A 25,115-nucleotide genomic window follows, 5' to 3' on the forward strand; every position below is an offset into this window, starting at 1 on the left:
CCCTTCGCAAGGCATGTAGACACTCAGATATATTCTTACAGATTTTGATAAGTCTGAAGGAAAAATACAGAACAGGGTGAGAGTTTAACCAAGAGTGTGAGAGGAGATTGTTCAGAAAAAGTGACTTTTGGAGAGAAAGCTTAAGAATGAGTAGAAGGTAGGAGAAGGCAGGGAGAGTGTTTTGATCTATGAGAGCTATGTATGAAAAGAAGAAAACAAGTGTATGCGCTGTTACATAAATGCATCTATTATGTTTTATTTACAGGACCTCCACTTACATTTGTCTGACCTTGTGTTACTTTAACAGTGGAGAGGTTGTCGGAATTGTGATGATGATAATCACTTGTGTCCTACTGTGTGCCAGACACTGTATTTAGTGCTTCACATGCCCTTTTCCCCATTTGCTTGGAAGAACATGGTATACATATTTTACCTTAAAGCAGCATTCATTCAGTTAAGTCGCTCAGTTGTGTTCGACTCTTTGGGACCCCATGGACTGCAGCACACCAGGCCTCCCTGTCCATCACCAACTCTCGGAGCTTACTCAAACTCATGTCCATTGAGTTGGTGATACCATCCAACCATCTCATCCTCTGTCGTCCCCTTCTCCTCCTGCCTTCAATTTTTCCCAGCATCAGGATCTTTTCCAGTGAGTCAGCTCTTTGCATCAGGTGGCCAGAGTATTGGAGTTTCAGCTTCAGCATCAGTCCTTCCAATGAACATTCAGGACTGATCTCCTTTAGAATGGGCTGCTTGGATCTCCTTGCTTTCCAAGGGACTCTCAAGAGTCTTCTCCAACACCACAGTTCAAAAGCATCAATTCTTCGGCGCTCTCAGCTTTCCTTATAGTCCAACTCTCATATCCATACATGACTACTGGAAAAACCATAGCCTTGACTAGATGGATCTTTGTTGGCAAAGTAATGTCTCTGCTTTTTAATAATTTTTTTAAAATTAAAAAACAGCATTAGATTAAAATAATCGACAGTGAAAGAGCCAGGAGAAGGGAGGCATTAATAGTTTTGAAATCTACAGAATGATGGGAAGACAGAGGATTCCCCCGGCTGGGCTTAAGCTCCTGGTCAAATGCACCATTGGTGGCCTAGGGCCAGTTTCCTTCTCATTATCAGCTATTCAGATCTAAAAATCAAATGTTTTAAAAATGTTTTGAGTCCCATGTTAATGGTGATATTAATTATATTAGTATGTTAGAATTATTATTCTTGTACAATTTCATGTATGCGTGTGTGTTAGCTGCTTCGTCGTGTTGGACTCTCTGTGACCTGATGGTCGGTAGCCCGCCAGGCTCTGTCGGTGGAATTCTGCAGACAAGTAATACCAGAGTGGGTTGTCATTCTCTTCTCCAGGGAACCCTCCTGATCCAAGGATCGAACCTGGGTTTCCTGCATTGCAGGTGGATTCTTTACCATCTGAACCACCAAGGAAGCCCCAATTCCATGTCTGTGCTTTGTGGTCAGTCATGTCCAACTCTTTGGACGCCATGGACTGTCTACTAGTGGATCAACTAATAAATAGAGTTCTTACGGAGTTAGCTTTACACAGTGTATATTGTCACTTAAGAGCAAATGTGAAACTTCGTACATATTTATATAAATTCACCTCCGCTTCTTGAAATCTGTTCCTTCCATTCTGTTACCTGGAGTACCCCGTTCCCTCAGTACCCTGGTCAGTGGTACTCTCGTCTGTACCAAGGCAAAAATGAGGCATTTTCTCTTCTTTTACCTTCCCTCCCTTCTTTCTTTGACAAAGATTTATTTCGTTGCCGCCATACCAGGCGCTACTATTCTAGGCACTGTGTATACAACAAGGAATAAGATATAGGTTACCTAGATTTAAGGATTTATAGCCCATCGTGGGGGAGAGAGAGAAATAATTCATCACACTTATACTGAGTGATGCAATGGAGAAGACTCACCTTAATTTCACCACGTCCCTAGAATCGTTTTAAATGACGCTTGCTTGCTGTTTGTGCACGTCATCTGTCTCAGCCCTAGTTCAGGCTCGTAATGTTTTTTTAATTTGGTTTCTTGCAACAGTCTCCTAACCAGGTTTTCTTCTATATGCCCTTCACTAATTCATACTTTACACTGCTTGTCAAATTGATCATTCTTCAATGAGAATTCTATCAAGGTTCCCTTTAAGTCTGGCTCTGCTGCTTTCTAGATACTAACCTTGGACATGTTATTGATACTTTATGTCTCTGAGCCTCAGTGATCTGTAATACAGGCTCAAACCTGTACAACGGGTTGTAGGGAAATGATGTGAGCTTATATATATGTATATACACACAGACATACACATCTCTTAGAATAATGTCTGACATGCTGAGTCCTTAGGGGACATTAAGCTATTGCTATTGTGACTAGTACTGTAAGATATGCTTAAGACCTTTCACTTGTGCTCCGTTGACTGTAGAATGCAGCTCTCATTTTCTAGTTCAGGAAATAAGACTAGCTCTAGTCTGCCTGTCTGTCCTGTGAGATGCCCCCGTCATGTGTCCCGTGGTCTGGTGTCTAGTAGCTTGCAGTTTCGAGCCCCATTGTGCTCTTTATACCGTGGTGGCGATGGTTCCGTTAGTCTAGATGCATCCACCGTTCTATTTAATTAATTACCTCTCATGTTTTAGTTCAGACATCAGCTTTTTTGGGCAACCTTTTTTTCCTTGGCCTCTTCCTCATGATTTGTGCATTTTTTTCTTAATGTTTCTGTAGGACTTTTTGTACCTGTATCATTGCACTTAGCCTAATTTCCTTTCCTTTTTCAATTGTTGGTTTTCTTGTGTGATTCCTAATTAGATTGAAGGCAGGGTTTTTCTGTTACTGAACTTGGTTTTTTTTTTTCATTCTTAGTGCCTAGCGTGGTGTCTAACACATAGTAGGCACATAGCTTTTGGCCATATCAAGTGGATAATGGTATTTGATAACTACTAAAATGATTTTGTAAATGAATCTATGAACATAGTGTATTTCCTTGTTTCTTGTGAGTTAATTTTATAAGTTCATGTGTGTGTATGTGTGTGTATGTACATACACACATATATGTATGTATTTCATATATATTATACACATTATATTATATATATTTTGTATAATTTATATTATATGAAATATATTTATATATAATCATATATAATAATATATAAATATATAATTATAAATATACAATATATATATTAATTATATTATATATAAGTTTGTGGGTGATTATAATACTCGTGGTTTTTTTTTTTCCTTTAGCCATGGACTTTATTGTTTGAATATTTGAAATTATTATTCTATACACAAATGTTATTTTCTTACAAAACTCTGTATTCCATATTGCTAGATCACTTCACTCTTCATTTTATGTCACATTTCCATCAAGAACTATTTCCCCAAATCACAATCTGCCTGATTGTGTGTTGTTGTTCAGTTGCTAAGTTGTGTACGACTCTGCAATGCCATAGACTAGCCCACCAGGCTTATCTGTCCTTGAGATTTTCCACGCAAGAATACTGGCGTGGGTTGTCATTTCCTTCTCCGATACTCTTTTTTTTTATTCCTTTTGTACACAAGTGTGTATACATACCACAATTAGAACTATAAGGATAGATAAGAAGCCATGTTTACTTAGTATCTTTCTGAGAATAATAGAAGGCGAGTAGTTTTTGTGACTTTCTAAAACTTCGGGGTTCCAGGTTTTTCTCAATTTGCTTTGTATAGGTTTTTCACCAGCACTGAAGTGGACCACGTTTGGAGTAAATAAAGTATAAGGATCAAGAAGTTCCTAGAATAGTTGGGGATATTCAGTTACCTTTTCCCCAGTGATTCCCTCTTGTTGCGTTGGGGCTTGGGGACCATGTGGTGGGCTTCTGAGACGTGTGCTCAGAATCTAGGAGTGATCTAGACACTCAGGGCCCCTTTGAGCTTTGACATTAGACCCTGCTCTGAGTCCATAAGTAAACCAAGAAATCTGTGAGTTAACATGAAAATGGGAAGATTAACCCTTCTGTATTTCAGACAGCTTGTAACATTTGTTAGAGCTTTTACTGTGTACGGGCCGGTACCTGGTGGCTTAGCTGGTAAAGAATCTACCTGCAATGAGGGAGACCTGGGTTTAATCTCTGGGTTGGGAAGATTCCCTGGAGAAGGGAAAGGGTATCCACTCCAGTATTCTGGCCTGGGAGAATTCCATGTAGTCCATGGGGTCGCAAAGAGTCGGACATTACTAAGCGACTTTCACTTTTCACTTTACTGCATACAGTTAATGTGGCAGCATGAATGAGATAATAATGCTTTGAGAACTAATGTTTTATTTTGTTGGCTTCTGAATGTGTGAATTTATGACTTTAATGCTGCATTAATGGCTTCTTTCCATTTCATATAATGTGAGGTAATGATCATTTGCTTATCATCTAACTCATCTTTATGGGCATAACTCTCATCTGCCAAATGTTTCCTGTGTATGCCTGGAGAGAAGGAGCCAGATTGTTGTTACCGCATTTCTGAAACTCACAGTAGAGTCTGCAGACTGAAATAGGAGCTATTTGGTTCCATTTCAATATTTTTCAGTTATTGTTTGATAAAATATATGCTATTTGAGGATGTTTTAAATGTGGATTGCAACTTGTTTTGGCTGTGTTGGCCAGGACATAAATAGTAATTTCATCTTCTCTATCTTGAATAAAGACTTAAAAATAGCACATGGAATTAGACATTTTTAGAGCTATCCTGTGTTAATCAGGAGATTTTTCTCATGTTTCTGAGTTTGAGATACCATAACCCAGAGCTTCCTGAGCAGCAGCTTGCCTAGATGTATGTGGGCTGAGATCCCACCAATTGTCCAGTGGCCTGGTGGCCCTCTGACAGCACAAGCTCAGGCTGGTTGCCTCCAATTTCCAGCAACCTCACCTACTTACCCATAGGTGCCATGCTGTTGTTGTTTAGCTGCTAAGTCGTGTCTGACTCTTTGTGGCCCCCATGGACTGTAGCCCTCCAGCTCCTCTGTCCATGGCATTTCCCAGGCAAGAATACTGGAATGGGTTTGCCATTCCTTTCTCCAGGGGATCTTCCCAACCCAGGGAGCGAACCTGTGTCTCCTGCATGACAGGTGGATTCTTTTTACCACTGAGCCACCAGTGCCATACAAACACGGTAGTGTATGTGTGTCTTGATAGGAAAAATGTTGGGAAGCATAGACCGTTTGAAGCGCCCTGGTTTTGAAATGAAACATTTCTCTCTTGAATTGTGTGCTTCAGGAGCCTCAGCTTATATAGCTTTTTAAATTTGTTTTCATGAATTTTAATAATTGTTTTCTTATTGACAAAATAATACACATTCTCAGTACAAGTTTTAGAAACTAAGAATGAGCAAAAAGTAGAAAATAAAGATAAGTACATCATCCAGAGATAAGTAAGACTAACATTTCATGATCTGTTCTTTCAGATGATTTTTTTCTCTAAGTATTTTTACTGTAGATATGTTCTATGAAAGTAAAATGTTTTATAATCTATTCATTTAAAGATTGTTTAAGTCATCTAGTTGAAGTTCAAGAAGAATTTCCCGAAGTATCTCTATAAATTTTTTTTTTTTTTACTGGATAAATTCCTGTGTTAGGACATAGGTCTCCCAACTACCCAAATTATGCAGAAAATGCCCATGTATTGGATCTCTGAGCAGTAAGTACCCCAGTGTTGTACTTGATTTCAGCAGCGAGGTAGAACATTCAGTAGGCCTCTGTGCAGATAATTGTGTATAACAGATAGCATATTATTGTTACCTGTCTTTGCCACTGGAGATACTGGTTTATAGATTTTTATTTTGGTAATGTTTTTCTGGTTTACCACTGGAGTAGTGCTGGTCTCAAAATATGAGTTGTCAAGTGTTCCCTTTTGTTTTCTGTAAGACTTTGTGTTCAGTTCAGTTCAGTTGGCTCAGTCGTGTCTGACTCTGCGTCCCCATGGATGGCAGCACACCAGGTTCCCTGTCCATCACCAGCTCCCAGAGTTTACCCAAACTCATGTCCATTGAGTCGGTGATGCCATCTAACCATCTCATCCTCTGTCGTCCCCTTCTCCTCCTGCCCTCAATCTTTCCCAGCATCAAGGTCTTTTCCAATGAGTCAGCTCTTCACATCAGGTGGCCAAAGTATTGGAGTTTCAGCTTCAACATCAGTCCTTCCAATGAACACCCAGACTCCTTTAGGATGGACTGGCTAGATCTCCTTGCAGTCCAAGGGACTCTCAAGCGTCTACTCCAACACCACAGTTCAAAAGCATCAATTCTTAGGTGCTCAGCTTTCCTTATACTCCCAACTCTCACATGCATACATGACTACTGAAAAAAACCATAGCCTTCACTAGACGGACCTTTGTTGACAAAGTAATGTCTCTGCTTTTTAACATGCTGTTTAGGTTGGTCATAACTTTCCTTCCAAGGAGTAAGCGTCTTTTAATTTCATGGCGGCAATTACCATCTGCAGTGATTTTGGAGCCCCCCAAATAAAGTCTGACACTGTTTCCATTGTTTCCCCATCTATTTCCCATGAAGTGATGGGACCAGATGCCATGATCTTAGTTTTTTGAATGTTGAGCTTTAAGCCAGCTTTCCCACTCTCCTCTTTCACTTTCATCAAGAGGCTCTTCAGTTCTTCACTTTCTGCCATATGGGTGTTGTCATCTGTGTATCTGAGGTTATTGATATTTCTCCCGGCAATCTTGATTCCAGCTTGTGCTTCCTCCAGCCCAGCGTTTCTCATGATGTACTCCACATATAAGTAAAATAAGCAGGATGACAATATACAGCCTTGACGTACTCCTTTTCCTATTTGGAACCAGTGTGTTTTCCATGTCCAGTTCTAACTGTTGCTTCTTAACCTGCATATGGATTTCTTAGGAGGCAGGTAAGGTGGTCTGGTATTCCTATCTCTTTAACAGTTTTCCACAGCTTGTTGTGATCCACAGAGTCAAAGGATTTGGCATAGTCAATAAAGCAGAAATAGATGTTTTTCTGGAACTCTCTTGCTTTTTCGATGATCCATCAGATGTTGGCAGTTTGATCTCTGGTTCCTCTGCATTTTCCAAAACCAGCTTGAACATCTGGAAGTTCAAGGTTCATGTATTGCTGAAGACTGGCTTGGAGAATTTTGAGCATTATTTTACTAGTGTGTAGAATTGGAATAATTTCTTAATTGTTTGGTAGAATTCACTAGTGAAACTAGAGTTTTGTGGGTAGGTGTTTATTGATAATTCTTAATTAAAATTTAAAAATAGATATAAGGCTTTTAAAAATTTAAATTTCCTCTTCTTTTAATTCTCATCTTTTATGGAATTTCCCTCTATATTTTACTATATATTGGCATAAAGTTGTAATGTTTCTTTGTTACCTTTTATGTCAGATCTGTAGTGATATTCCTCTTTTATTCTCGACACTGGTAGTTTGTGTCCCTTTTTCTCTTGGTCAGTGAAGCCAGGTTTTTATCAGTTTATTAATATTCAATAAAAATAGGTTTTGGTTTCATTTTCTATTCTCCTGATTTTTGCTCTATTTCCTTTCTTCTGACTGTGAGATTTAATTTGCTTATATTTGTCTAGATGGAAGATGGAAGTTTAGATCATTGAGTTTAAATCTTTTTTCTTTTGTAAACTTTTAAGCTTGTTCTAATATAAGCATTTTTGTTATCTAATTTAATTCTCTTGGGATTGAAGAACATATTTGATATGATTTTAACCTTTTAAGTTTATTAAAGTTTGATTTATACATAGCAACATATTGTCTGTCTTCAAAAGAATTCTGTCTTTAGAATTTGATTATTGCATATGGGGTGCAGATATTGAATATAGTGGTGTATAAGTGTTAATTACATTGAACTGGATGTCAGAGCTGTTCAAACTTTTATATATACTAATTTTCTATCTAGTTGTTCTATCAGCTCCTGAGAGAGGGTTGACATTTCCAAATATAATTGCATATTTGTTTATCTTATCTTTAGTTCTATCAGTCTTTATGTATTGATATTTAGGGGTTCTAGTTTTTAGGTATCTGCACATATTATTTTATTGTCTTGAGGAAACGGCTCCTTTATTGTGATGGAATATCCCTTTCTATTTCCAGGAATACTCTTTGTCTAATATTATTCTATTTTGTCTAATATTATTACAGTTGAATTCTGTTTTGTCTGATATTATAGTTGCTCTTGCTTTTTTATGATTAGCATTTACATGACATATCTTTATCTCCTCTTTTGCATTTATGATTAGCATTTGCATGACATATCTCTATCTCCTCTTTTGCATTTTTCTGTGTATCAATTAAATGTACATCTCTTGGTCTTGTAGAAATCATATAACTTGAGTCATGCTTTTTTTTTCAGTCTGACAATTTCTGTCATTTAATTGTAACGTTTAGGACATTTACATTTAATGTAGTTACTGAGCTGGTTGGTGTTTACTGTCTTATTTTTCTTTTTTTAATTTACTTTTTAAAATATAAATTTATTTATTTTAATTGGAGGCTAATTACTTTATAATATTGTATTGGTTTTGCCATACATCAACATGAATCTGCCACGGGTGTACACGTGTTCCCCATCCTGAACCCCCCTCCCACCTCCCTCCCCATACCATCCCTCTGGGTCATCCCAGTGCACCAGCCCCTAGCATCCTGTATCATGCATTGAACCTGGTCTGGCGATTCGTTTCACATATGATATTGTACGTTTCAATGCCATTCTCCCAAATCATCCCACCTTCTCCCTCTCCCACAGAGTCCAAAAGACTGTTCTATACATCTGTGTCTCTTTTGCTGTCTTGCATACAGGGTTATCGTTACCATCTTTCTAAATTCCATGTATATGCGTTAGTATGCTGTATTGGTGTTTTTCTTTCTGGCTTACTTCACTCTGTATAATCAGCTCCAGTTTCATCCACCTCATTAGAACTGATTCAAATGTATTCTTTTTAATGGCTGAGTAATACTCCATTGTGTATATGTATCACAGCTTTCTTATCCATTCATCTGCTGATGGACATCTAGGTTGCTTCCATGTCCTGGCTATTATAAACATTGCTGTGATGAACTTTGGCGTACTCGTGTCTCTTTCAGTTCTGGTTTCCTCGGTGTGTATGCCCAGCAGTGGGATTGCTGGGTCATAAGGCAGTTCTATTTCCAGTTTTTTAAGGAATCTCCACACCGTTCTCCATAGTGGCTATACTAGTTTGCATTCCCACCAACAGTGTAAGAGGGTTCCCTTTTCTCCTCATCCTCTCCAGCATTTATTGCTTGCAGACTTTTGGATCGCAGCCATTCTGACTGGCGTGAAATGGTACCTCATTGTGGTTTTGAGTTGCATTTCTCTGATAATGAGTGATGTTGAGCATCTTTTCATGTGTTTGTTAGCCATCTGTATGTCTTCTTTGGAGAAATGTCTATTTAGTTCTTTGGCCCATTTTTTGATTGGGTCATTAATTTCCCCTTTCATACTTGTTAGCATTTGTCTTACATATTGTGGTGCTCCTGTGTTGGGTGCACATATATTTATAGTTGTTATATCTTCTTCTTGGATTGATCCTTTGATCACTATGTAGTGTCCTTCTTTGTCTCTTTTCACAGCCTTTGTTTTAAAGTCTATTTTATCTGATAAGAGTATTGCTACTCCTGCTTTCTTTTGGTCTCTATTTGCGTGGAATATCTTTATCCAGCCCTTCACTTTCAGTGTGTATGTGTCCCTTGTTTTGAGGTGGGTCTCTTGTAGACAACATATATAGGAGTCTTGTTTTTGTATCCATTCAGCCAGTCTTTGTCTTTTGGTTGGGGCATTCAACCCATTTACGTTTAAGGTAATTATTGATAAGTATGATCCCGTTGCCATTTGCTTTATTGTTTTGGGTTCGAGTTTATAGACCCTTTTTGTGTTTCCAGTCTAGAGAAGATCCTTTAGCATTTGTTGGAGAGCTGGTTTGGTGGTGCTGAATTCTCTCAGCTTTTGCTTGTCTGGAAAGCTTTTGATTTCTCCTTCATATTTGAATGAGATCCTTGCTGGGTACAGTAATCTGGGCTGTAGGTTATTTTCTTTCATCACTTTAAGTATGTCTTGTCATTCCCTCCCGGCCTGAAGAATTTCTGTTGAAAGATCAGCTGTTATCCTTATGGGAATCCCCTTGTGTGTTATTTGTTGTTTTTCCTTGCTGCTTTTAATGTTTGTTCTTTGTGTTTGATCTTTGTTAATTTGATTAATATGTGTCTTGGGCTGTTTCGCCTTAGGTTTATCCTGTTTGGGACTCTTTGGGTTTCTTGGACTTGGGTGATTATTTCCTTCCCCCATTTTAGGGAAGTTTTCAACTATTATCTCCTCAAGTATTTTCTCACGGTCTTTCTTTTTGTCTTCTTCTGGAACGCCTATGATTCGAATGTTGGGGCGTTTAACATTGGCCCAGAGGTCTCTGAGATTGTCGTCATTTCTTTTAATTTGTTTTTCTTTTTTCTTCTCTGATTCATTTATTTATACCATTCTATCTTCTACCTCACTAATCCTATCTTCTGCCTCCGTTTTTCTACTATTTGTTCCCTCCAGAGGTTTTTGATCTCATTTATTGCATTATTCATTATATATTGTGTCTTATTTTTCTATTTGTCCTATCTCTTCTCTGTTCCTTTTAGCATTTTTTCTGGGATTTACAATGTACATTTAAAATTTAATTATGCAGTGTATATCTGTTCCCTCTTACTCCTTTGTACTGTTTTCTAACTTTTTAAATAAATATTAAACCTCTACAGTATATTACTATTTTTTTGTCATGTAACTAAGGAATTAAACAAGGATGGATCTCTTATTTTTTCTTCTATTTTCCACCTCTATTATTTTCAACTTTTTCTTTTTGTGAAAGTTTTGATTTGATAGTGTTTCTCTTCAACTTGAAGTCCTTATTTAATATTTCTTATAATGCAGGTCTGTTGATCTGAAACCATTTTTGATTTTTGCCTGCCTTTTTGTAAAATATCTTCTCTGGATATAGAATTCCAGGTTGACTGTTTTTTTTCTTTCAGCTCTTTAAAGATGTCATTGCATTATTTTGATGAGAAATTAACAGCCATTTCTATTACTGTTTTCCTGTAGGTAATGTCTCTTTTTTCCAGCTGCTTCTGAGATTTTCTCTTTATCACTGACTTTAGAAAATTGACTATCATATTGCTGCAGGAAGGGGGACCTCTTCCAGGGCCCGAAACTGGGCTCTTGTCGAACACTCAGAAATGAATTGTCTGAGGAGACACACGTGCTGACAAAGCAAGAGATTTTATTGGGAAAGGGCACCTGGGTGGAGAGCAGGATGGTAAGGGAACCCAGGAGAACAGCTCTGTCACATCTTGCGGTCTCGGGTTTTATGGTGATGGGATTAGTTTCCGGGTTGTTTTTAGCCAGTCATTCTGACTCACAATCCTTCCTGGTGGTGCATGCCTTGTTCAGCCAAGATGGATGCCAGAGAGAAAGATTCTGGGAGGTGGTTGGACATGTGGTGTCTCCTTTTGACCTTTCCCGAACTCTTTGGTTGGTGGAGGCTTATTAGTTCCATGTTCCTTACCAGGACCTCCTTTCATAAAACAACTCATGCAAATAGTTACTATGGTGCCTGGCCAGGGTGTGTGGTTTCAATCAGTGTGCTTTCCCTAACAATATGACTTGACTTCATTTTTCCACTTTATCTTCCTGTAGGCCCATTAAGCCTCTAAGATCAGTGGATTTGTAGATTTCATCACATTTACAACTTTATGGATGTTATTTAAAATACAAATAAAGTTTTCTAACTCAATCTCCTTCCCTTCTTCTGGCACTTATAGATTGGCTGTGATTATTCCACTGGTTACTGATATTCTATTAATTTTTTCAGTCTTCCCCTCTCTTTTTTAATTCATGTAGTTTATTTTGTGAAGTTTTCAAGGTATCAGTTTAAACTTTTTTTCCCCCTCTGCAGTGCTTATTGTGCTTTTAAGTCCATCCAATGGATTTTCCATTTCAGGTATTACCTTTTTCATTTCAATAACTTGGCATTTTATAGTTTCTGTCAGATTCTTTTGATTCCCTATTTATTTGGTTTGTTTATACTTTCCTTTGTATCCCAAAATATATAATAGCTATTTTGAAGTCCTTGTCTGCTTATTCCTCGATAAGTATCATTTCTGGGTATATTTCTATTGACAGGTTTCTTTTTTTTTTTTCATGATATGAGTTATGCTTTCCTGCTTCACATACTTCACAACTTTAGATTATATGCTCAACATTATGGGTGCTGTGTTATAGAGTGTCTGGTATTTGTTACCTTTTCCTAAGAGTATTGCATTTTGTTTTGGGAAGTTAATTTCTTTGTGGATTGGCTTAACTTTTAAGACTTATCAGTGTTGTAGGATATGGTTTACTTTTATGCTTTTATTTTAGGGTTAGATCAGTTCTACTTTAAGATGAGGCCTGTCCAGGATCTCTTAGAAATGCTCCAAGTGTTCAGTGAAGTCTCTCCACTGTGGCTAGCTAGAACTTATTACCATTTCAGATCCTCCCCAACATCTGATAGTCGTTCTCCCTCCGATACTCATCCTCTCCAAGTGTGTGCAAAGTTGTGTTTGGCCAAAGACCCAGGGACCTCTCCGCAGACTTTCAGCGTTCCTTTCCTGCCTTACCCACTTTCGTCTGGAAGGTTGCCTTGCGGATTCTAGTCAGCTTAGTAGCTCTAAACTCTAACCTTCATCGCAGTTCAATGAGACTTCATGTCCCGTCTGAGGTCTCTCTTTGTACATCGTAGTGGAGAAAGTGCTTCCTGGCAGATAGCGAGGGTGAGCCTGGGTCTCACCTCCTCCATTCCCCTTTCTCCCTGTCATTATATCTTGTCCTGCTTGTAATAAACCATCGGAAAATAATTCTTTGCCATATTTTATTTTTATGCTGGGAGGCCTAATCTGAAACTAGTTACTCTGGTTTTTTTTTCTTTTAATTACAAAAGCAGTACATAATTGTAACAAATTCAAATAATGAAGAAATCGAAAAGTAACAAGATTGTATTATCTTAATTTGCATTCTTCATAGAATGTGAACCCCATTTTATTTATGTTTCCCTATTTGTGGAATTTAGGTGGTGTACTGTGGCTTATTTTTTTCTTTCTCTTCTTTGTCCCCTTCCCTTTCTAACAATGCTGGAAAAGACATCCTGTTTCTCTGTGGGTATAGTATTCAAAATGTAGCTACTGCTATGTTTCCTTCCTGAAAGTTATACTTCATACAACCAGGTAAAAGGTATGAGTGAAGCCATTCTTTTTCCACTATCAGCACCATGAGTGAAAGTGAAGTCGCTCAGTCGTGTCTGACTCTTTGTGACCCCATGGACTGTAGCCTACCAGACTCCTCAGTCCATGGGATTTTCCAGGCAAGAGTACTGGAGTGGGTTGTCATTTCCTTCTCCAGGGGATCTTCCCGACCCAGGGATCGAACCTGGGTCTCCTGCATTGTAGGCAGACATTTTACCCTCTGAGCCAGCAGGGAAGCCCGAGCTAGTTAAGAGTACCTGATAAAAAAGTCCTTCCTTCCAGGTTGGAGATAGTCCCTTAAATTATGTCTTTTTCCAGTCCTGGTTGCAGATCATGAGGCATCTGATATTCATCCAAAAATAGATTACTGAGATAAGCTTCAGAAACAAACTTAGGGTGTTCTTTAAGAATTCAATTAAATTTTACATTAATATCACATAATAGCAAAGAACTATCCAAGAAACGAGTCTGTCTTCCTCCATTGGTAGACCTCCATTAACAAACTGGGATTTAACATTTATTAAACATCTTTTTCTCCCTAAAATTACCCTCATTTTAATCAAATATAACCAAATTAAGTGCTTACAAATCAATTCTAAATTAAACAATAAATTCCGGGCTCATGTGAACTGGGAAATATTCAGTATTAAATACCTGATATTAATGTTTGTTTGTTGACCTATCTAATATAGACATGTCTTAGAGTATTTAACATGAAGTAGAATATTTTCATTGTACCTAGGTTTAATATAAGTTAAATATTATATCTGTTACAAGTTTGTCAACAAGGAAATTACCTTGAGTGAAGAAACTTCTAAAAAAAATGTAAATGAGATATGAGCTTTTATATAAACTCTATTAAGAATAATTATTCTTTAGAAACATCTGTCTAAAATCGTCCCTCCAGATTGGCGTCACTTAAATTTCTAAGGGTTGTGCCAAGTGTGCTAACTGTTGGAAGTCTATTGAATAGTTAGGTCATTTCCAAGTAAAATAAGATTTTGAAGTGTTTACTACTAAACACTAATTTCCTTTTACAGAGAAACTAAAGAAATTTGGGACTATAAATGAATAATGTTTGGTGCCATCCTAAAATGTTCTAAGAAAGCAAGGGTTTTAGAAATTATCACTGGTATTTATGCTCACCAATCTATAAAATGCTAATATAAAAGTTAGTTCTTGGTTGCTAAAGGAAAGTAGGAAATGTGTTTCCAGTAAAAAAGAAAAAAAAAAGAAAAAGGTATGAAAAAAATACTAAAAAGAGTTATGCATGATCAGGATTTTTCTAAAATTGGATTACAATTAGTTAGATAAATGGATTTTGTTAGAAATGACACAGCCCTAAGAAAACTGGTTAGAGTCAGCTAGGTCCAAGATGGCGGAGCTGACTTTCACTAGACCTTGAGCCTTGGTATTTACGCCTTTTGTGACATATCAACAAGCTAAATGATATACCCATCAACATTGACTAAATCTGACCAAATGTTCTAAACCCTTTTAATTGATCTTTTCTATAAAACTTCCTAAATAGAATTCTTTTGAAGTTCTTTTGACCTCTAGCTAACTTTGGGGTGCTTCAGAGGACCCCTGAAACATCCCAAAGAGATATTAAACTGTGTTTATTTGGTTGGTTAAATTACATGAAAAAAGATTATCAAATGAGTAATAAATCCACTCATGTTATAATGTATGGTAAAATTCCTAATATAGATATCCTAGAAATCATATGGAGTTCTTAGCATTTTGATATGTCCTGGTAGTCTAATGAAAAACCTGATGACTTCACAAAAGTTAACAATGGACTGAATGAACCAGCGAATATGCTTATAACTTTTATGGTTTCTATCTGAAAAATTACAAGTTTGAATCTTGTGTTTTCTGGAAGTAGGGAAAACCTTCCTCTCAAACTAATTATGAAAATTATTTGGTAAAATTATATGTTATAAACAAAACAATTATTTTCTGTCTGACTCCTCCAGAAATTTGAAACTCTTAGGTTTCCAGTAAGTTGATCAAATGAGCTAGGAAGGAACTGATACAAATCAGCACCATAAGTTACCTGTTTTGTAAAATATCATCAGGTTAGCAGAGGGGAAAAAAGCATCTCATTTCTAATTTGCATATCTTTATTTATTAGGTAAAATGTATGTTAAGTGGCTATTTTCTTTTTGTGTGTGTGTGTATGTGAATTGTTAGATCATATCCTTTTGTCTATATTCCTCTTGGATTACTTGACTTTTCTTTATTGACTGTGTCCTTATTTGACTATTCTCTAATTATTTCTGTATTATAGTCTGAATGTTATCCTTTGTCATTTGTTGTAGATATTTTTCCAAATCCATTTGCCTTTTAAATTTGTTATGTCTTATTTTCACAGAAAGGGTTTTTTTTTTTTTTTTGTGGGGGTGGGGAGCGGTAGCCACTCTTGTCATTCTTTTTTTCCTTTATAGCTTCAAACTTTCTTATGCTTTAGAATTTCCTTGTTCTAGGACTGTATAAGGCTTCCCTGGTGGCTCAGAGGTTAAAGCGTCTGCCTCCAGTGTGGGAGACCTGGGTTTGATCCCTGGGTCAGGAAGATCCCCTGGAGAAGGAAATGGCAATCCACTCCAGTATTCTTGCCTGGAGAATCCCATGGACGGAGAAGCCTAGTAGGTTACAATCCACGGGGTCGCAAAGAGTCGGATACGACTGAGCGACTTCACCTTACCTTCACCTAGGACTGTATAATTTTTCTCGTATGTGCTACCAGCGCTGTTCAAAAATGTTACTTGGAACATTTAGATAATGAACTCCTCTGTGTAGTCTCCTAGTCCTACTAGTTTGTTCTTGCTCACTGGTTCTTGATGTCAGAGTCAGAGAATGTTTGGGAGACAGCGTTCATTGAACCCTTGGTGATCGCCCCATGGTCACACCCAGCCGTTTTACAGCAGCACTGAGAATAAAGCCCAGGGTTCCTTATTTTCAGTTCTTCCTCTTTTCCATTTCTAATTTGGGTACATGAGCACTGGACTGCAGTGTGCTTCTTCAGCCCTGGGCTGCTGTTGTGTACCAGCAGAGTATGTGCCGCTGGTGATAAAGTTATGAACAGAATGGACACAGCATCTGACATTGTGGAATTAATAGTTTAATGCACAAGGCAGACAGTGAGAAGTAGACATATATACTGATTTGGGATAAGGGCTGTGAAAGACAGGAAATATCGGAATGGAGGAGAACAGTGGGGCCTTGAGGCTGCTGAGACAGGGCAGCTGGAGAATGCTGCCTGAGCAAGTGAGATTTAAATGGAGATGTGAAAGATGGAAAGGAGCCCGGGATGGGTTCAGGGGAAGAGAGTTCCAGGCTGAGTGGATGGAAGCTCTGAGGTGGAGACAAGCTCAGCAGCTTGTCCTGGATGACAGCAGGTATAAACGGCTTATCCAGGAATGGGGTAATTGTCAGATTGCTGGTTAACTCTTATCGTCAGCCTTTTTGAATACTTTCAGAAAACTCCATTGACACGGACTTTGTAAAAATCTGTGCTGTTCATTCCTCTCTAAAACCATACAGAATGCTGGAAAAATCTGGTGATACCATCTTCATTTTCATATTGTTAGGTGAAATTTTATCTTGCAGTGAAAACATATCTTTATTTGGGTGAGAACACATGCTGAGTTTTCTGGAGCGGCTGGTTGTAACTAGAAGTGATAGTAAAAACAAATTCCCTTCAGATGGGGCTTATTTCAGACAGATACAGAATATTGTATGTAAATCTGTTTATCCTCCTATAAAAATGAAATAAGAGGAAAGATCTGTTATCACAGCTAAAACAGAAATAATGGAAAAATGTTGTGGTGTTTGTTTAGCACATTAGTATTTTTTAGACATTAAATTGCCCTTTTGCTGGTATTCCTATAGCATCTGTGTGTATATGGGTCTCGGAGTCTTGTGTTGTTATCATCCTGTGTGTAAATTTACTTACAGGTTTCATTATTTTTTTTAAAGCTATGTGAGGACAGAGAAGTGATTTTTTTTTAAACTTCATTGTCATCTTAAAAATTGCTTTTCCAAGGTGTATGCAGTTCTTTGTTAGGCTTAAAATTCACTAGACCCTCCTGTATTCAAGGCTCTCTTGGCTTTTTTAGTATACTTTTCACCTTTTGAAAAATAGAATGAAGATTCTTAAGGAAGTCGTGTATATTTTTCCCATGAACAGAACATATTTTACATATATTGTAGAGATAAGAGGGAGGTTTGAATTCTATAATATTCCTCTTTTAGGTGGAAAAAGGACTTCAGTTATATAATTCATGTTTAATTGTTTGTTAGTCCCTAAGGAATGGTAAACCCTTACCATTATTACAGATTTTTCTTGGGCTTTGCTCATTAGTGAGACATCTTGTTCCAGGTCCTGGAATGGCACTGTCGAGTAAGACCTTGTCTCAGAGACTTGTGGAGAAAACACTCGTGTAAGCACATCGTCTGATGTGATAAATGCTGAGGGACTTTTGTAGAGCATATTTGGGGGCACAGAGAGGAGGGTAGTCTGTTTTGATAAGTGTCAAAGAAGGAAGAGGTGACAGTTTGTTACCACAGATGGTTGTCACCAACAGGAAGCCTTTGAATAACATTGGAGATGAACCTTCTAGGTAGAAACAGCAATGTGTATGGAAGTTAGAGACTAGAGCGTGCATGGTTTGTGTGCCAGGTGGGTGTGTGCTGGTGAGTTCCAAGGTGGATGATGAAGGAAGGGGTGGGAGGTGAACTGGAAAGCCCTGAGGGAACCTTTGGTGAAGGGCCGTTCACGTCTGTGAAGGAGTCTGGACTGGATTTTGTTGGAAATGGACAAGCACCAGGGATTTTGAAGGAGCGGAAGGATGGGCTCTGTTCACCTTTCTTTTTGACAAAGATAACTTGGGATACAGTTGAGGAAAGGTTAGAAGGGAAGAGCCTGAAGTTGGGGAGACCTGTTAGAAGGCTGTTATGAGAGTCTAAGCCAGAGATGATGAGCCTGAATTGGGATATTAGCAGAGGAAGAGAGAAAAGGTGAAACATCTCAGAAGCACTTCTGGGGCCGTAATCCTTAGGCTAAATCCAGGCTCTGGCTGAGGGACTGTGCGCTGTAATGGAGCCAACACTGTGTGGGTCAGCGGCAAGCTGAGACTCTGGGCTTTGTATCCTGACTCCTGCCGTCACCTGGAGTCTCCTAATTATTTGGAGTTTTTGTTGGTCAAGGCAAGGCACTGGTCCTTCCTGGTTCTTTAGTTCTGGGATTCTATTATGGGGAAATGGAAGCAAAGGAAACAGCAGAAAACTCAAACCAACCTAATGCAGTTCAGAGCTGCACAGCCCCTTTTTCTTTTGCAGCTGGTAGCCTTTTTGTTATTGTACTGGAAAATTTGAAACAGAAGAAAAACTCAGGTGTTGGATTAGTAAGGTGTTGATTCTCCAAGTTTTATAATTGTGTGATTGAGAACAAACAGTTCTTGATTCACCTGCCTAATATGTATTTTTTCTCTTTCTAATACTGTGTCGATATAATTTCCCTTTGTTTTTCTTCAGCATCTGTATTTGAAATATGTATTTAAAAAATAAAATACGTATCTAAAAGATTGGCAGTTGAAATTTTCTTTTATTTTTGCCTTTGGAGGAACTTAGCTCCCTGGATTGGAATCATTTTCTGCCCATATTCTATGCTGTTGATCTCTCTTAATTTCATAAGTATTTTGAGGGATATCATTCCTGGATGAGGACATGCTCAGCATTCAGTAGACCACTGAGTCCGTAGACTTCATTCTCAAGTAAGTGGGGCAAAGCTTGTCGTGGTTTACTTTTGCCCCTCTTCCTTGAAGTAGCTTTTCTTTTCTCCTGAATGGGAGTGTTAGAGACCTTTAGGAAATGATGTCATACTTGAATACTCTTCTTGCTGCAGAAACTGTACATTAACTATCTTTATAATGTTAAAAGCACGCACTTTTCCATTCTAGTTCCCAAAGACCCAAAACCACAGTGGAGGCGTGTGGCATGGAGTTACGACTGCACCCTGCTGGCCTATGCTGAAAGCATGGGAACTGTGAGGGTGTTTGATCTCATGGGAAGTGAGCTCTTCGTTATTACTCCGGTATGTACATACCCCAAAAACGGCCTTTTATGTATAGGTACTTGAATGACTGAGTGAGTATGATGAAAGAGGAAATATAAATCAGGATAATAAGCTGTAGAGTTAAGATCTTAGATCTAGTTAGAGGGCTGTTCATGAAAGATGTCTTCTTTGTATTTTGAAATGCACTATGCAGACATCAGTTCAGTTCGGTCGCTCAGATGTGTCTGATTCTTTGCAACCCCATGGATTGTGTGCCAGGTTTCCCTGTCCATCACCAACCCCCGGAGCTTACTGAAACTAATCTACCATTATTACAAGATGGTAGTAAGTAAGTACTAAATAAGAGGGGTAGAAAGCGGTAATAAAGTTCCAGTGAAGGAAAGAAGTCAATGGGCCATTGGAACAGAACCAGCCTGAGAGAAGTTAGAATTTGTTACCATAAAAGGGTAGAAATTGAGATGGAGGGTGAAGAAAAAAAAATTAATGGTGGTAGTAACTTATATTTATGTCGTGCTTTGTATTTCGTAAACGACTGATGTATATTCCTGTATAATATTCACAACACCCTTTGAGTAGACTGGGTACACAGTATCCTCATTTTACAGTTTAGAGAGCTTAAACTGTGAGGAATAAAATGACTTTTCTCCTGGTAATCCAGTTAATTAGTGTCTCTTTTGGGAGTTCAGTGCTTTTCTTTTTTTTAATTTTGTATCCTCCTTCCTCAAGTGAACAAAATACAGGGCAGGAGGAACAGTAGTCCTGATTATGGCTGCTTTTTAGAATCACCTGTGAAGCTTTATAAGGAACAGAAAATGAAACAGAACAAATTACTGGATTTCCCAGGCTACACCCAGAGAAAGTCTGACTTAATTGATCTGAGCGGGACCTGAAGGATAATGTTTCAGGTCTTTCAGTTGATTCTAGTGAGAAGCTGGGAGTGAGAACCAAGGATATAGAAAATGGTTTTTGTTAAAAAATGAGTGGAAAAACTTGAAAAAGTACACTGTGCTCATGTTATAGAAGTTCTGGGGAACCAACCAAAGAAGGTTGAATTACTGTTTTCTAGAGTAGCACTGTTTGTGCTAAGTCACTTCAGTTGTGTCAGACTCTTTGTGACCCTATGGACTGTAGCCTGTCAGACTCTTCTGTCCATATGATTCTCTAGGCAAGAACACTGGAGTGGTTTGCCATGCCCTCCTCCAGGGGATCTTCCTGACCCAGAGATTGAACTCACATCTCTTTCATCTCATGCATTGACATTGGGTTCTTTACTACTAGCACCACCTGGGAAGCCCTGCTGCTGCTAAGTTGCTTCAGTCGTATCCGACTCTGTGCGACCCCATAGACGGCAGCCCACCAAGCTCCCCTGTCCCTGGGATTCTCCAGGCAGGAACACTGGAGTGGGTTGCCATTTCCTTCTCCAATGCATGAAAGTGAAAAAGTGAAAGTGAAGTCGCTCAGCCGTGTCCAACTCTTAGCGACCCCATGGACTGCAGCCTACCAGGCTCCTCCGTCCATGGGATTTTCCAGGCAAGAGTACTGGAGTGGGGTGCCATTGCCTTCTCCAGGGAAGCCCTAACACTGTTCAATAGAAATTTAATGTGAGCTGTAAATGTGATCACATGTATTAGTAATATTAAGTTCAACAGGTGAAATTAATTTTATTTAACATATCCAAAATGACTGCATGTTGAAATGACTGTACAAATTATCAATAAAATATTTCACATTATTTCTTCCGTACTAAGTCTTTGAAATTTGGTGTGTCTTTTTATGTTTTTAGCTTATCTCTGTTTGTATCTATCAGATGTTCCATAGCCACATGTGGCTACACTGTTGATATTTTATTGACTGGTTTTAGACAGTGAGGGTCCACTCAGGGTGGTGAATGTGATTCCTAAGGTGCACATGCCTTCAGAACTAGCAAATATAGCCTGATATGTAGTTGATGAAAAAGGCTGGTGTTGAGTGACTGTTTTTGAGAGTCCTTCCCTTTAAATTGCCTATTAGGCAAATGGAAATAACTGGAGACTTCTTTCTGCTTCTGTCTTTCTTTTTAATGTAACACTGGTTACTACTGGCAGTGGAAAGTAACATTTGAGAGCTTATGTCTGAATTCTGTATCTTAGAACTCTTTGAGGCTGAATGATAGGATTAGTTTTTTTTTCTTTTTTCTTTTTCTCCCCTTATTTTGCAATGGAAATATAGTCTGAACAGAAATTCAGTTACTAAGTGAACATCTCACCCAAAGAGGATGCTGTGGTTCCAGCCTGTGGTTGGCAGGGCTGGTCTAGACTTGGATGTGTAGTTCTGGGCACTTTGGCTTAGATGATTCTTCATATACGATCAGTTCTGGGGCTATCTTAAGGTATGCCTGGCAAGGCCAGTGTCTTGAATATCCTTCCATTCATTATACATGTGGTAACCTATATCTAGTATTTTTTATGACTTAATTTCTCTCTCTTCCATAGGCATCTACTTTAGCAGGTGATTTGAGCTATGCCATTGCTGGGCTGATATTTTTAGAATATAAAGCAAGTGCACAGTGGTCTGCAGAACTCTTGGTCATCAATTACCGAGGAGAACTTAGAAGCTACCTTGTAAGGTAAAAATACTTTATTTGAGTTGCCCTGTTTGAAATAATGTTTACTTCCTTGCTTTAATGTTAGATTTTGGTGCTTTTTTTTTCCTTTCAGCATGTTATTATGAAAAATTGCAAATATAAAAGAAAGGTTGATTTACTGTATAGCACAGGGAGCCTGTAGTCAGTGTCTTGTAACAACCTATAATGGAAAATAATCTGAAAAATAATATATGTGTATTACTGAACTACCTCACTGTTTACCTGAAACATTGTAAGTCAACCATACTTCAATAAAATATGTATGTTAAGAAAAAAAGGGGAGATATATTCATTCACACTTAAGAGAAATTTAAAAGGATCAGCTGTTAGTCTATGCTTTGTTAAATAAACCTGTATATAATTTTAAAAAGTTTGAAAGAATTTTGTAGTAAGCTCTCATATACCTCTACTTAAAATCTGTTTAGCATTTTATTGTACATACTGTGTCATATTTCTATCTAGTTCTCTGGCCATTAATCAGTCCTATTTTTAATGTATTTCAGAGTCAGTACTTATTATTTTAGGATAGTGATAGTGAAGTTGCTCAGTCGTGTCTGACTCTCTGTGAACGCGTAGACTGTAGCCTACCAGGCTCCTCCGTACGTGGGATTTTCCAGGCAAGAATACTGGAGTGGGTTGCCATGCATATTTTAGTATGCATAAGATTAATTAAAGTTCAGAATGTACTTATGGTTTTCTTTCGATAGAGGAAATTTGCATGTAGTGAAATGCGCAGGTCTTAACTGTACCAGCCAGTGAATTATGACAAATGCATACATTTGTGCAATCCAAAGCCCTGTTAAGATACAGAACACTACCATCAAGCAAGCAAGTTCCCTCATGCCTCTTCTTAGTAAAGCTTTGTCCATTCCCACCCTCACAGGAACTGCTATTTATAATTTTTTTTTCATCATAGATTAGTTTTGCCTGTCCTAGTGATTTACATGAACAGACTCATAGAGCATGTACTTTTTTCATTTAAGTCTTCTTTCATTCACCGTATCTTGAGACTCATCCTTATTTTTATATGCATCAGTAGTTTATTCTTTTTATGGCTGCTTAGTACTTCATTGTATGACTATCTCACTAGTCTTAGTTTGGGTTATTATAACAAAATACCATAACTGGGTGGCTTAGCAATAACAGAAATTTATTTCTGACAGTTCTGGAGGCTGGAAGTCTGAGATCAGGGTTTCAGCCTGGTCAGGTTCTGGTGAGAGCTCTTTTTTGGGTGCAGACTGCCCACTTCTCCTTATATCCACACATGATAGAGAGATAGCTAGTTACCTCTCTAACCTCTTCTTATAAAGACCCTAAACCCATATTGACCTAATAGCTCCCAAAGATCCCACCTCCAGATATTGTCACATTGATATTAGGGTCTTAAATGAATTTGAGGGGGTACAAACATTCAATCTGTGGGGATCAAAAATCCTCAGCCCATAGCACTCCTGATCTGTTTATCCATTCTTCTATTGATGGAGCTCTCAGTTTCCAGTTTTGTAAATAAAACAGCTGTGACCAATCTTGTGTAAGTCTTTATGGATAAATGCTTTCATTTCTCTTGGGTTAGTATCTTTGAGTGGAATTCCTGAGTCATAGGGTGGATATAGTTTGTTTTTTATGAGAGATTGCCAGACCTTTTTCAGAGTGGGTATAGCATTCATAGTCCTACTAATAATTTATCAAAGTTCTGGTGGTTTTACATCCTCAGCAATATTTAAGGATATAAATTTGGTGGTATCTGTCTTTATAATTGTAGACATTTTAATGGGTATTTAGTGGCATCTCACTGTGGTTTAATTGGTATTTATTTCTTACTTACCTTCTTGAATTTAGTGTTGGAACACATCAGAGCTATCAGGAGAGCCACTGTTTCAGCTTCAGCAGTCATTATCCTCATGGAATCAACACAGCTATTTACCATCCCGGGCACAGGTAAGCAGCCGTTTGCTCTCATATTTAGTGGAGTATTAAAGTGGATGTAGAAGCGTTGGCACAGTTTCAGAAGAAAGAAATTGTCCGTTCTGATTTTTATGTTGGCTTCATTTCCTCCTCTTGTGTATAGTTGCCTTAATGTCTGTGGTATTGTTGTAGTCCCCTTCTGAACATTCATGCTCATCTGTCTGGCACACTGAGCTTCTTGGAGCAGAATGGGCATTGGGAATATTCACTGAGGAATGTCTCCTCTCTTTGTTCTCTGAGTCTTTTCATATTTGTAAAATGAAGATAATACAGAACACGTCGCATTGTTGAGGCAGTTTAAAAGCAGTGCATGGGAAATGCCTTGGCATAGAAGGACCTCAGTAGCTGTTCTTCCCTTCCTCTGTCGTTCTTTGCAAGTTGGGGCTGCACTGATTATTGCATAGTCAATTTCTGCCACTCCAGGCACAACTCCGAGATACTGTGGACTCAGTTCCAGACCTCTGCAATAAGAGAGATATTGTTGCAATAAAGGGAGTCACACACATTTTTTATTTCTTGGTGCCTATAAAAGTACATTTACATTATACTGTAGTTTTAAGTGTGCAAGCATTATGTTTAAAAAATGTGCATACCTTAATAAAAAAGTGCAAAACAGTTAACAGTAGTAACATCAAAGATCACTGATCTCAGATCGTCATAACAAATACATTAATAATGAAAAAGTTTGAAATATTGAGAGAATCACCAAAATGTGACACAGAGACATGCGATAATTGCTGTTGGAAAACGGACATTTTAGACTTGCTCTGTGTGAGGCTGCCACAGACTTTCAGTTTGTAAAACAAAAAAGCAGTGTTTGTGAAGTGCAGTAAAGCAAAACAGAGTGAAACAAAGTTGGCTTGTGTGTTTAATTCTTCGTGTGTGTCACTTATCCATGTGTTTGCCAGCTACGCAGAGGGTTACCTAAAACTTTTGACATTTTCTGCTTCCCATGATTTCTCCCTTTGACTTTGTTATTTGTGAATGAAATTTACATATATTTTATAAATTAGTCAAGCTAACTTTTTGGTTTTCTAAACGGAGGAATAAATATCAAATTGAGCCAGGCAAACCTTGCTTGAGTTCTGAATTTTGAGACTTATCCTCTTGGCAAGTACTTAAACTCTGATCCTCAAGTGTACTTAAAGTATTTTAATTGAAA

At 38.1% G+C, this 25,115-nt stretch overlaps 1 protein-coding gene across 1 annotated transcript in view; it reads left to right on the top strand.

Annotated features, from left to right (window-relative positions):
- NBAS (NBAS subunit of NRZ tethering complex) overlaps nt 1-25,115 on the top strand; it is a 331,331-nt gene that overhangs the window by 12,475 nt on the left and 293,741 nt on the right. The window contains exons 7-9 of the mRNA XM_040225023.1: nt 19,250-19,383; nt 21,837-21,970; nt 23,828-23,926. Coding sequence (XP_040080957.1) covers nt 19,250-19,383; nt 21,837-21,970; nt 23,828-23,926 — 367 coding nt within the window. The remainder of the gene's footprint in view (nt 1-19,249; nt 19,384-21,836; nt 21,971-23,827; nt 23,927-25,115) is intronic.

The sequence above is a fragment of the Oryx dammah genome, unplaced genomic scaffold (genome assembly GCF_014754425.2).
Source record: "Oryx dammah isolate SB20612 unplaced genomic scaffold, SCBI_Odam_1.1 HiC_scaffold_25, whole genome shotgun sequence".
In the NCBI taxonomy this organism is placed as follows: domain Eukaryota; kingdom Metazoa; phylum Chordata; class Mammalia; order Artiodactyla; family Bovidae; genus Oryx; species Oryx dammah.